The 14,254-nt window shown below is 41.0% G+C and overlaps 1 protein-coding gene across 1 annotated transcript in view; it reads right to left on the bottom strand.

The window, feature by feature from the left end:
• LOC126095685 (beta-1,3-galactosyltransferase 1-like) overlaps positions 1-10,943 on the bottom strand; it is a 316,203-nt gene extending 305,260 nt beyond the window's left edge. The window contains exons 1-2 of the mRNA XM_049910441.1: positions 10,909-10,943; positions 9,603-9,883 (exon numbers count right to left, since the gene is read on the bottom strand). Coding sequence (XP_049766398.1) covers positions 9,603-9,883; positions 10,909-10,943 — 316 coding nt within the window. The remainder of the gene's footprint in view (positions 1-9,602; positions 9,884-10,908) is intronic.
• Between the last annotated feature and the right edge of the window lie 3,311 nt (positions 10,944-14,254).

Raw genomic sequence — 14,254 nt, 5'->3', positions numbered from 1 at the left:
GAGGATAGCTATGAGGAACAAAAATGTTTCGTAGGTTACCCGACCCTTTATATATCCTGACTCAGTTTCTAGACGGTCCATCGCTTCCGAGTTTTAGGGGGGGAGCTAGTGAGATCGCTTTGAGGTAACGCCTAATGGTATGCAACCCATCTAACAAACAAGTAACACGGGTACGACCTTAGCTGATCAAAGCTACTAGCAAAATTACTGTCGGCTACACTTAGTTATTGCAGTCTACAGTAGGCTAGTTTGTCGACTCTAATGTTGCCACAATTATGAACTGACAGCAGAAGTGCTGAAGCAGATAGCAACAATTTTATAAAGCACCTGACTGTACTTCATCCGATACTGCCCTCGTCTCTGCTGTTTAACCTTACGTCGAAGAAGGTCTTGATGATCTCGAGCTGTTCATTTTCTCTTAAGTAGTTTCACCGTGACACATTTCATAACACTGTGTCAGCTTTAAACACAAAGGATAAAGTGAATTGTCTCATTTTTTGGTAGCTCAACATACCATACACTTAAAGAAAATAAAAATTAAGTAGTTTTTTTAAACATTCGAAAAAATGTAGTGGTTTGTGGTGGTTTTGAATATGCTATTAATGGGCAATACAAGTTCATTGTCGGCAACACGCCTTCCTACTAGAGTTGTCAGGTTCAAAAATAGAAAACCCAAGCTGGGAGTTACATTTAACAATAAATTTTGCCTTAAAAGCCGGAATACCTATTTTAAACAGAAATAGTCAGTTTTATATTTTCAGTCGTTTATTAATAATCGATTAGTCAGTTTTTTGCCAGATTAACCTTAAACGTTTTACTGGAGGACGCTCATGAAATTGACCGAAAAAGTTTTCAGTTTATTTTTTATTTATTATTAGAACTCATTTATTAGTAGAACTCAAGTTCCCAAAGTTTCAATAGTGAAATTGCATAAAAAGTTCCTGAAAACTAATTAAATGTGTCACGCAGCATTCTTGCAACGCCCACTTATTGAAACAACACTTCAATACTAGCTCGGTGAACAACGATTACCTGGATTACTTTCAACAAACTTGCGTGGGATGTGATATATGTTCTTTGGTTTTATAGACCGTCTATGAGTCTGTACCGTACCTTACAAACAATAATAAACCAGCTGCTTTGTTTATGAAGAAGCAGTTCTTATTTTGCCTAGCGCTACTGATGGACATGATAAGGCTATCAGACAGAACCTATCCAGCATAAGTGACGTGAAATGTGCAGTATGGGCTACATATTTCCACATGGTGTCAACAAATCAACATCCGATTCATGATCTGTGCCACAATAGCTGGTGTAAACACCTACAGGCTCAGGGAGATAACAAGCCCTACATTCACAAGGAGAGGCTTCCATAAAGTGTCGTGCATGTTGTCAAGGCCACGTACAGGTCTCTGGCCGATCCTGAAGTTCTAAAAAAGTGTGTTCATAGCAAAACCCGGAATCAAGATGAGTCTCTGAATTCACTCATATGCTAACTATGCCCTAAAACCATATTTACACCTGCTACATTTGTCAAAATTGGCACTTATGATGCACTTCTTGTATTGAATGATGGGAATGTAGGGAGTATGAAGGTATTAGAGAGAATGAGTTTTAAGACAGGAAATTTCACTCAAGACATCTTGAGGAAAATGGGTTTACATGGACTCTCTGCAGCTGAAAAGTCATTGAAGACCTGGCAGAGGAAAGAAGGCCGAAAGAAGCCTTGTGAGGTAACAGGACCCCCAGTACTAATCTGAGGTGACGTGAGAAAAAACGTTAGGCTGCACTTTAAAAACTATTTCCTAAAAATTATGGTTTTTGAAGTTGCTATACCTTTCTCTCAGAACGTGTGATGGCTTAAATTATGGAATTTTGTACACTTATTTCTATAAACCCAGGAAATGTTTTCTCAAGAGTAAATGGTTGGCTCTGAGCACTATGGGACCTAACTTCTAAGGTCATCAGTCCCCTAGAACTTAGAACTACTTAAACCTAAGGACGTCACACACATCCATGCCCGAGGCAGGATTCGAACCTGCGACCGGAGCGGTCACGCGGTTCCAGACTGTAGCGCCTTTAACCGCTTGGCCACACCGGCCGGCCTCAAGAGTAAATTTTGGAATTATGAGTGTAAGCTGAGATACTGGGCAAAAAGCTTGGAATTTAGCACGAATTTCATATTATACTTACAGAATTAAAACGAAAAATTATTAAAATTCTCGTATTCGATACATTCAAAGAAACCTCATGAGAGAAGTTTACTATATGCAAACAGATTAACCAGAGAAAATTTTGAAGAAAAATACTGAATAATTTCTGTAAAAAATTTTAAATTCGATAAAAGAGTTAAATACGCATAATCCAAGGAACTTAATACTCAATGTGTTATTTTCACGTAAAGCATGGTGCAAAATTTCATTGCTATACCTTCGAATTTGTGGCTTTGTTGCATCTTTTAAATAGTGCCTCCCTCAACTAAGGAAAAAATCAATAAAAAGCGACGCGCGATCTTTGTGGGAGAGGGTTGGCATAAGCTGATGGGCACATTGTACTGTGCCTCGCTTGCTTTGTGCGTTGTGTGTCATAGGCTCGTTCGCCCTACGAAGAAAATTCTAGCACACAGACATAATACCAGCAGAGTGTAAATGAAAACTGTTTACAACGTACCACAGTGACGTAGGTGAAGTCAAAGAGCACGAATTGATGTGGGACACTTGAGCGGTCTATCAAACTGGAGAACGGCCTCAAATTGGGCTACAAAAGCCACCTAAGCCACAGCGCATGAGCGCTCTGCGGGATTTTCGTTGAAGTCGATCTCGAACATTAAAAACCCCTTGTTCGTGCACTTACAAAATGTAAAATGAACGTTTCTGTAAATTTTACCTGAGAATATCGTGAATTTCAACAGCATAAAATTAACAATTAAATCGTCTCGTTTGGCTGAGCTTCTTACTACGAAACTACTGTGTTAGCCCCGATCTACGATATTTCCGAATCGGGGAAAAAACTTGATAGCGGCGCTCCCCCTCCCCCCCCCCCCTCCCCCGTCCCATTCATAGTCCAGCGTTTGAGATAGGACAGAAAATTTTCTTAAAAAGCCGATTCTTAAAAACTGTGTTTATTTTGTAGTGTATATCTTTATGAAGAGCTTGATATATAAAACATATGTTAGAGGAAATGCAAGACATGTTATTTGGTCTTAAATGTCCCAAAGTGCAGTGACAGACTTCCTCACACGGCATTTTCCTACCGCACGTCACTGTATTTCGCTCTGTGGAATTCAAACGTGTATATTTTGTAATGGAAGCCATCAAATACATACTCAGGACAGTGGAAATTAAAATGTCCTTTCTGGTACCTCTTCTGCTCCCAGTTGGCCGGTTTGACGTCCTACCCCCCCCTAAAAATACTCACAATTAATACTGGGTGGAATTATTTGTGACCGAGAGAATAAGAGTTCTTCATAAAATTAGCACTCTTTATTGCCTATTAGCTAATAACTTTCTCTTCTGCGTGAAACAAAATTAAATACATAAAACCAGTAAAAACAAGAGACAAGCAAGACGGTTCACATTTCTTCAGTCTTTAGGTCCCAGCATTTTTTTCTCTCGAATCTTGCTACAGCCTTACACGGCGTGCTTTCCTTTCTGCGAAAGAATCTATTACGTCATCCGAGTTCGTCAAACGCTGCTACGTGAATACCCAAAATGTCGTTGTCTAGTACTGAAAGAAGCTGTTAATACGAATAGTACCCAAGACTGGTATGGTTTCTTGATTTGATTACGTCTATTTTTTCACTCTCTGCTTGATAAAACGAAATAGGCCTTTCTAATATTGCACATTTGTAACAAAAATTGTCATTTTTATCTACCTCATTAACATAAATAACACGAGAGCACATAATTCATACAGCACCAGTATCAAATGCTTATTAGGCCTACTACAATAAAAAAATTTCATGTTAGGAAATATTTTCATATTTCATAGATAATACATCTACATCTACGTGATTACTCTGCTATTCACAGTAAAGTGCCTAGCAGAGGGTTCAATGAACCACCTTCAAGCTGTGTTTCTACCGTTCCACTCTCGAACGGCGCGCGTGAAAAACGAGTACTTAAATTTTTCTGTTCGATCCCTGATTTCTCTTATTTTATCGTGATAATCATTTCTCCCTATGTAGGTGGGTGCCAACAGCATGCTTTCGCAGGAGAAAACTGGTGATTGAAATTTCATCAGAAGATCCCGTCGCAACGAAAAAAGCCTTTGTTTTAATGATTGCCACTCCAATTCACATATCATGTCTGTGGCACTATCTCCCCTATTTCGCGATAATATAAAATGAGCCTCTCTTCTTTGAACTTTTTCAATATCTTCCGTCAGCCCCACCTGATGCGTCTCCCACACCGCACAGGAATACTCCAGAATAGGGCGGACAAGTGTAGTGTAAGCATTCTCTTTAGTAGATTTGTTGCACCTTCTAAGTGTTCTCCCAACGAATCCCAGTCTTTGGTTTGCTCTACACACAACATTATCTATGTGATCGTTCCAATTTAGGTTATTTGTAATTGTAATCCCTAAGAATTTAGTGTAATTTACAGCATTCAGATTTGTGTGACTTATCGCGTAATCGAAATTTAGCGGATTTCTTTTGGTACTCATGTGAATAACTTCACACTTTTCTTTATTCAGGGTCAATTGCCACTTTTCGCACCACACAGATATCTTATCTAAATCATTTTGCAAATTCATTTTGGTTATCTGATGACGTTACAAGATGGTAAATGACAGCATTATCTGCAAATAATCTAAGAGGGCTACTCAGGTTGTCTCCCATGTCGTTAATATAGATCATGAACAATAGACGGCCTATAACACTTCCTTGGGGAACGCCGGATATTACTTCTGTTTTACTCGAGGACTTTCCGTTTATTTCTACGAACTGGGACCTTGCTGACAGGAAATCACGAATCCAGTCGCACAACTGAGGAGATATTCCATAGGCACACAGTTTGGTTAGATGACGCTTGTGAGGAACGGTGTCGAAAGCCTTCTGAAAATGTAAAAATATGGAGTCAATTTGACATCCTCTGTCGATAGCACTCATTACTTCATGAATATAAAGAGCTAATTGTGTTCCGCAAGAACGATGTTTTCTGAATCCGTGCTGAGTAAGTGTCAATAAGTCGTTTTGTTCGAGGTACTTCATAATGTTCGAATACAGTATAAGTTCCAAAACCCTACTGCAAATCGACGTTAGAGATATGGGCCTGTAATTCAACGGATTACTCCCATTTACCTTTTTGGGTACTGGTGTGACTTGAGCAACTTTGCAATCTTTAGGTACGGAACTTTCTGTGAGCGAGCAACTTTCAGTGATATGTGTTTGCTACAATTGTTCCAGCACTTAACATCCATACATATATCTTATTAAAATATTTCTATGATTATAGAGTTTGTGTTATATCTTCCAAGTAGAAATGCAGCAGTCAAGATTGTCTTTCTTTGATGAATAAGATGTAGTATACCGACAAAAGTCAAATGAAAGTAGAAGTAGCGAATACGACACTAATAGTGAAACTTAATTTGAAGTACAGTTGTTCTGAATTCTATCACTTCTTAAACTTAAATGGAAACAAACATTAACTGAATCAAATGCATTCATCACAAAAGTATGGGGGTACAAACAACTAAGTGTTAAAAACTTTGTATAGGCACCTAAGCAAGAGTTGTCCACTTCTGGAAGTGTTGTTCCATTTACTAACTTTCCGGATTCAAGTGTATTATAGTTATACAATAACTATGAATATGCCTATGTTTTAGATAACGTTTGTTATATTATCATTTGGTGCCTACTGTTCATTTCGTTGTGAGCTTTAAATATGTATAACAGTTACGGAGCATTGTTGCACCCCGAGCAGGGAGCAGTCATAAAATGGGTCCCAGCTTCGATCGCTGGAAATATGGTCACCTTTGTTTAGATCATATTGTAAACGTAATTGGCTTTTGCAAAACGCTTATGAAAGTCTTTCTTTCTTTCATCATCTGCACGGGGAAGTTTAAATTAACTTTCTGTTGCTTTTGTAGGCTATTTTGAGGTTGTTTCTCGGCGTGACAGACCGCACGTGTACAATATCAAACTGTCCGTCTCTAGTTCAGCTACACCATTATGGTACGTTGTAACCAGTTATCGTTTACATCCCGTACACCCTTATGGTATATCTCCTTATTCCTGCTCATACTTTTTCACCGCGCTCACATCATTATCTTGGTACAGACCTTCACTGTACGTTCTCTGCTTCATCGCTAAAATGTTTGACAAATTGTTCTTCACATACGTAAACGATCTACCGTCTAATATATAACAGGCAGAATTAGTTCTTTTCGCATATAACACAAGTACTGTAATCAATTCAAGCATATGTGCAGAAACAAATAGTAAACAATGCTCTTAAAAGTATCATTGACTCGTTTTCTGCGAATGGGCTCAACCAAAATTTTAAAAAGACACAACATATTAAGTTATGCACATCTAGGGATACTACACTAATACGAATTGTAACACATGGTGAGGAATAATAAGTACAGTGAAAACTTCAAAATTATTAAATGTTAATATTGATGAGAATTTAAACTGGGAAAACCTTATTTTGGAACTCGTTAAACAACTTAATTCAGCCACTTCTACACTTATAATCATCGTAAATCTTGGGAAGATTTACCGAACAATCAGTAAGTTGACATATTTTGCATATTTTCATTTACTAACGTCATATGGAACAATGTTCTGGGGTAACTCATATTTAAGAAAGAAAGTCTTCATTGCGCAAGAACGTGCTGTAAGAACAATACTCGGCGTTCACCCACGATAATCTTGTAGACATCTATTAAAAGAGTTTGGCAGTCTGACTACTGCTTCACAGTATATTTATTCCCTCATGAAATTTGTTGTAAATAATCCATTGCAGTTCAAAAGGAACAACGATGTAAACAATTACAATACTAGAAGAAGAAAATGACATCCATTACTTCACGTTAAGGTTGTCTTTAACACAAAATGGGATACACAATGCTGCCACAAGAAATTTTGATAATCTATCATGGGTATGAAATGTCTGACAGATAGCAAAGTAAAATTTGAAAACAAACCAAAAACGTTTGTCCGTGACAATAATTTCTGTTCTGTAGAAGAACTCCTATTACTGTAATGTGTAAAAGGAGGTGGGTTGGAATTACTCTCATATGGAGATATTAAAATAAAAGAACCACTACTTTATAAACCTACCCTAGTTCCGATTTCTACCCAATCAGCAATAGACAGGTGATGGGCCAACTTGAAGTTGATGCACTGTATTAGCAGGAGCAGCAGTCTGAATGACTGACCGATCGGCTTTGTGACGTAGCCTTTGTATATTGATACTGCGAATGCTGAAAGCAAGGAGAAACTATAGCTGCCATATTTTTACGTGAAGGCTATGCAGCTCTGCTGTATGGTGAAATGATGATGGATTCCTCTTCGTTTTTTTCTCCCTCCCCAGCGCTTGCGAACCCTCTGTGCGTGCGTCATTGGCAGGTGGCTGTTTCGCCACCCCCTCGGTAATGCGCTGCCGGTAAGCGTATGTCCACACTCACAACGCATACTGGACTAGTCCGCAACGTTTTCAGCGTTTTTCTCTGCGGGTATCGAACACCAGCGCCGATACAGTACTCTTCAAATCATGTGATGAAATGTGTCATTAGAAACCACAAAATCTTTTTTCAGTTTCAAGACTACACAGTGTTTCCGGAAGATAATTCGCCCCAATCCATATCTGATTTAAAACATTCGTAACATTGGTTATGTAAATGTTTATGGTTGCCTACATATTATACTGAGAGGTTATAATTAAAGTGTAGCTGCACACAGAGGTTCAGTGTGGGTTGTGATCCATTTGCTGCTAAACCGATTTACGCTGGAAAAAAATTAGTTCCAATTTTGGCCACCAGGTGCAAATATGGCTTTGAGAATGCAAGAAAGAGGCATCGAAATGCTTTCACATGTAACCTATTAGAGACAGGACGTGGGCAGAAAAGATTAAACTAATGAGAAATGTATAGTGATAATTTTATTATTAACCACTACTTACACAGCTTCTTCAATACGAGCTGAGACGCACCTGGTGGACAAAAGGGGAAATAATTTTTTTTCAGCTGAAATCGGTTCCGCATTAACTCATCAGCATGTCTACCAAGTTTCGATGTCATACGATAATTACAGCCCACACAGGACCTCCGTGAGTAAGTGAACTTTAATTAACAAAATGAAACTTTCTCGGACAAGACTTCCAAATGCAAATAACAGTGAAATCTTTCAGCAAACAAAGTAATCAAAGAAGTGAGTAACATTGGAGTAAAGCTAAGTAAAGCGATACTTTGGCTCAGGAACGTCGATTCGTAAAGTGCAGCTAAAGTCAGACAATATGTCTGTTTTCCAGTTACCTGGATAACGGTTTTCCATTTGTGAAAGGTCTTGCTGAAACGGTGCTCCATGTTCGTCACTAATGGCTCCAAGATTATCCTGGAAGATGCCTTAATGATCAGCTACTGACCGCCACATTCTCAGGATGCACTGTCATTGGCAATTCTTCACTATGAAATGGAGCCCATGTATAAGATGGTGAATTGCACAGTTTTGTTTGTTGTGGAGGGGAACTATCTATTCCTGTCAGACAAAAATAACAGTCAAATGTGTTGTGCGGTAGCTCCCAGAAAATCATGGGAACATAACAAGAACGTATAGATAGTCATTTAAACCAGCCTGTCAGGAGTGTAGCACATGACGAACATCTTATTGGGTGACCAGATTCTCACCCTGATCGCCAATCTCACACCCGATATAAAGTTTGTAGCATTTCTTCACGACAGCGTTAAGTTTTAGTTTTGAGTGTTCAGACGTAACTCTCCACAGATATAACAAAAATAATTTGTTTTGTTTACACAGGAACGAGCATTCCTTCTTCTGAATTAACACAAAACACATACCACAAACTTTCACCAGCTTAGAAGAACAAACAGGCACTTCTAACAACTGTCGGCATTCTCATTTCTGAGATGCAAGTGACAACAAACACAACGCGGTTCTCCGTGTCCAATCACGTCTCATCGACGGTGCTGCCAGACCACATAAACTTCCTGGAGACAGATTTCTGAACTGAGGATCGAGCGTGGTGATACTCCCTTGTACGTATTCCGATTATTTTCGAACAATTAAATACGCAGAAAATTTGCGTTAGGCTACAGGAGAGTAACCAACAGGCAGCGTTTTCAAGGATTTCGGTAGACAGAGGGTAGACTTTCATAAAAATAAATTAACTCGAAAGAAAAAACTTATTTCGTTTTCGAATTCAGCACCGACGAAAAAGGACACCATTCACATTCTTTCTAACAAAAGCTGATCAAACCACCGATGAGTGATGAACCCGATAGAGACGACGCCTTCAGGTAAGCGTGTGGTCGCCAAGGTGTCGACGGTTGCGTAAAAGTTGCACCGTGTGCGGCGTTGCAGCAAGCAAAGTTGAACACCCGCGGCTGGTTTGCGGACGTCCGTCCGCGGTGAGTACCTGCGAGCGCCAGCGCCGGCCGCCGCCTCCAGAAGCGCGGCATCGCCGCCCCCGCCGCCGCTTCCGCTGCGTCCGCGCCTGCCTCCAGCTCGGCCGATGTTCCGCGCAGCACTGGCTTCGGCCGCTCGCGGCGCGCCGCACAGCACCTCGCCAGCCCGCCGGCTCGTGACCTTGGCGGCAAACCAGCACGGCCGCGCCTCGTGGCGTGCGTATCCCTCCGCGACAAAACTGGTGAGAAACGACGCCTCCTGGTCACTGCAGGGCACGCGAGTACAGCCGTGCTGAGGTGACCACGCGCCTCTGGCAGAACTGCCAAAGCTTCGGCACCTCCCCCCCCCTTCCTCCCCTCCACCCCCCCCCCCCCCGCAGTAAACCTACCTACCTACCTTCCTGCGTGGCGCAAATCCGCGGTTAACGGCCCCTTCGTCAGAGATACATTTCAGTAAAAAGCGTTTTATTTTTTGTCTCTGGGAAACTTCACCTAGATTTTCTTCTTGTAAAACTCTGAAGGTTTGACGACACAGGAGACATCTGAATAATCTAAAATTCGATTTTTTTACAAAATTATTAAATTATATAGTATTTTCTGATTGCACTGATGTACAGGGTGCTCTAACATCCCCTTACAAATTTCTAGGACTTGTAGACGGGACTGAGTAGATAATACCAGGTGATCAAAAAGTCAGTATAAATTTGAAAACTGAATAAATCACGGAATAATGTAGATAGAGAGGTACAAATTGACACACATGCTTGGAATGACATGGGGTTTTATTAGAACCACAAAAAAAGTTCAAAAAATGTCTGACAGATGGCGCTTCATCTGATCAGAATAGCAATAATTAGCATAACAAGGCAAGCCAAAGCAAAGATGATGTTCTTTACAGAAAATGCCCAATATGTCCACCATCATTGCTCAACAATAGCTGTAGTCGAGGAATAATGTTGTGAACAGCACTGTAAAGCATGTCTGGAGTTATAGTGAAGCATTGGCGTCGGATGGTCTCTTTCAGCATCCCTAGAGATGTCGGTCGATCACGATACACTTGCTACTTCAGGTAACCCCAAAGCCAATAATCGCTCGGACTGAGGTCTGGGGACCTGGGAGGCCAAGCATGACGAAAGTGGCGTCTGAGCACACGATCATCACCAAATGACGCGCGCAAGAGATCTGTCGGACATTTTGTGAAATTTGTTTTTTCTTTGGTTCTAATAAAACCCCATGTCATTCCAAGCATGTGTGTCAATTTTTACCTCGCTATCTACATTATTCCGTAATTTATTAAGTTTTCAAATTTATACTGACTTTTTGATCACCCGGTATTTTGGATTGGATACCATGTCCAGAAACGTACGAGAGTCATTCCAAAAGAAAGGCACACTATTTTTTTAAGTCAATCTTTCATTCTACATATCTGAAAGTTTTACAGTGTGTAGATACATCCTTTAGGAACAATATTTTCATTTCTCCACATAATTTCCATCCCTCTCAACTGCCTTACGCCATGTTGGAACCAGCGCCTGTATACCCGCACGTTAAAATTCTGGACCAACCTGTTGGAGCCACTGTTTGGCAGCGTGCACAAGGGAGTCATCATCTTCAAACCTTGTTCCACGAAGAGAGTCTTTCAGTTTCCCAAAGAGATGATAGTCACATGGAGCCAGGTCAGGACTGTAAGGCAGGTGTTTCAGTGTTGTCCATCCGAGTTTTGTGATCGCTTCCATGGTTTTTTGACTGACATGTGGCCATGCATTGTCGTGCAACAGCAAAACATCCTGCTTTTGCCGATGTGGTCGAACACGACTCAGTCGAGCTTTAAGTTTCTTCAGTGTCGTCACATGTACATCAGATTTTATGGTGGTTCCACTTGGCATGATGTCCACAAGCAAGAGTCCTTCGGAATCGGAAAACACCGTACCCATAACTTTTCCAGCAGCAGAAGGTGTGGTTTTGAATTTTTTTTTTCTTGGGTGAATTTGCATGATGCCACTCCATTGATTGCCTCTTCGTCTCTGGTGAAAAATAATGGAGCCACGTTTCATCACCTGTCACAATTCTTCCAAGAAAACCGTTTTTCTTATTTCTTTGTGAGCCACTGTCAACATCCTGGGAACCCACCTGGCACAAACCTTTTTTAACGCCAACACTTCCAGTATTATGCAAACACTTCCTTCCTCTATCCCAACATAGCGTGGCAATTCGTTCACTGTGATGTGTCTGTCAGCAGTCACCAATTCGTTAACTCTCTGCACATTGTCTGGAGTGTGTGCAGTACGAGGCCTGCCACTGTGAGGACAATCCTCAATATTGCCGTGTCCGCTTTCATCACGTAACCTGCTTGCCCACCAACTAACCGTACTGCGATCGACAGCAGCATCTCCATACACCTTTTTCAACCTCTTGTGGATGTTTCCCACTGTCTCGTTTTCACAGCACAGGAGTTTTATGACAGAACGTTGCTTATGACGAACGTCAAGTGTAGCAGCCATCTTGAAGACATGCTGTGACGGCGCCACTCACGGGAACAGGTTGAACTAAGTTTCAAAACAACCGGGAAGGATGTATCTACACACAGTAAAACTTTCACACATGCAGAATGAAAATTGTATTTTTACAAAAAATAGTGTGCATTTCTTTTGGGGTGACTCTCGTACCATTTCTGTGCTACCCCAGTTTGAAAACATACTGGTTACACGGCCACTTTTACAAATAATTTATTAAGCGTGACCCAGTACATCACCTATTTTACAATGCCAGTCATTAATAACCAAATAAACAAAAACGAAACTTAATCAGTTTTCAATAACACTGTTGTTTACAGTTACACTTAAAGCGTTTTTGTCCTTTTCAAAGGTGGGTAAGCATTCTGATCCAGTAGAAATAAGATTTGATATGGTGACTGTCGTACCCTGCCCACTCGTCTAATATAGGGTGTCTAGGAAGTTGTTTTCTCGGCTAGCTGGACAACAGTTGAAGCAAATCTTATTAAGAGAGTTTATTACAGTATATTAAAGTGACCATACTTAACTTTCCATTCTCACAAAGAGGTGTCGAAACCAATTGGCGACATGCAAATAATCAGTGTTCTTTGGTACATGCAATTCCAATGCAAGCAAAACATGAGTCACGAGTAAAGAGTTTGGATGACGGCTCGTCTTCTAGAGCGGCCGTGGGTGGGCGGAGCGGCGCTTATGTTCTTTTCGCATAAGGGTCATACCTGTCGTGGTGTCGTCCTAGTCAGCGTACTGTTGGTTGACATCGTCTCACAGCTCTTCCTTCTGTAACATTCTAGGCCAACGTGCCGGCGCTTGATGTTACGCCGGAACAGTGACCACCATGTTCGATACACAGATTGTACCTACGAATGATGTTATGGTACAGAGGCTCTATCACGCCTGTTGTCTCTGCAATCTGTCCTGCAGCGCCCACAACTTGTACCACCAGATCTTCTCCTCCCTCTGCAGGAGCCTCATAAACCAAACTCTTCATTCGACCCCAGAGGAAGAAGTCCAATGGAATCAAATCCTGTAATCGTGAAGGCCATGCGATGGGACCACGTCGGCCTATTCATCTGTGTCTGCATCAGTGGTCCACCTGTTCCCAAACATGACGTGAAAAGTGAGCGGATGCACCATCATGCTGAAACCACACGCCCTGACGGATGTTCAATGACACAGCATCCAACAGCGCGCCCAACACTTGTTGCAGGGAGGACGGGTAGATGGTTCCCATGAGCTTGGGCGGAAACATGCACAGCCGACTCACATGACCATCCATATACCTGCCCACACATTGATACCGAATCTGTGCTGGAATCCCTGGACATGTGTGTCATGTGGGCTTTCGTCTGCCCAGACGTGATTGTTTCGAGAATTGAGAACACAACCCCACCATGACCACCCGTTGGATATCTACCTAGTAAACATGTTTTCAAATAGCTATAGCATGGAAACGGTACGTTTCCGAACATGGTTCCAATTCAAAACTTCAGCTGCTCAATCCCATCCCTAAGTCCTAGGAGTTTGTAGGGGAATTATAGAGTACCTTGTATCAATTATTGGGTGTATAATGAAAAATAGGTCAAGTGCCAGTTGGACTCGCCATCCGAAGGATCCGTACGTACTTCATTACGTATAATATATCGATATTCCATCCCTCTTAGGAATCGAGACTGTCTTCCTGTTATTGATATCGATACTGGCAAGATATTGGGGCGGGGATTCTAAGACTTTTCAGAATGTTTCATTTTTAAGTTTTAAGTTTAAATTTTTTGTATAGTATAACATTTGCTATTGTAATTCCTGAGAAAAAGTGGTCTCAACAGAAGGAGACAAGATAGCCGAATAAAAATGACAAAAAATTTCTTTTCCTGTGATATACACTACCGTTTGTGAAAACTGCAACACCAAGAAGGAAACGCATGAATTCAATTAATTTAATACCACAAGTTAGGTACACAACAAGTAACAAATGATTTACCTTTTCAAATCTGTACATGCCCTTTGAGTCCTACTATTCAGTATGTCTTGTGGCCACCATCCGCTGCAATTAGAGCTGCTATACGCCGTGGCATTGAATCAATAAGGTTCTGAATACGTTCCTCAGGGATTTCCCTCCTCGCAGTTTGTATCCGAGACCACAAATCCGTGAC

The sequence above is a fragment of the Schistocerca cancellata genome, chromosome 8 (genome assembly GCF_023864275.1).
Source record: "Schistocerca cancellata isolate TAMUIC-IGC-003103 chromosome 8, iqSchCanc2.1, whole genome shotgun sequence".
In the NCBI taxonomy this organism is placed as follows: Eukaryota; Metazoa; Arthropoda; class Insecta; order Orthoptera; family Acrididae; genus Schistocerca; species Schistocerca cancellata.
Note: the sequence above shows the minus strand (reverse complement) of the source record. Positions and strands in the feature narration are given on the sequence as shown.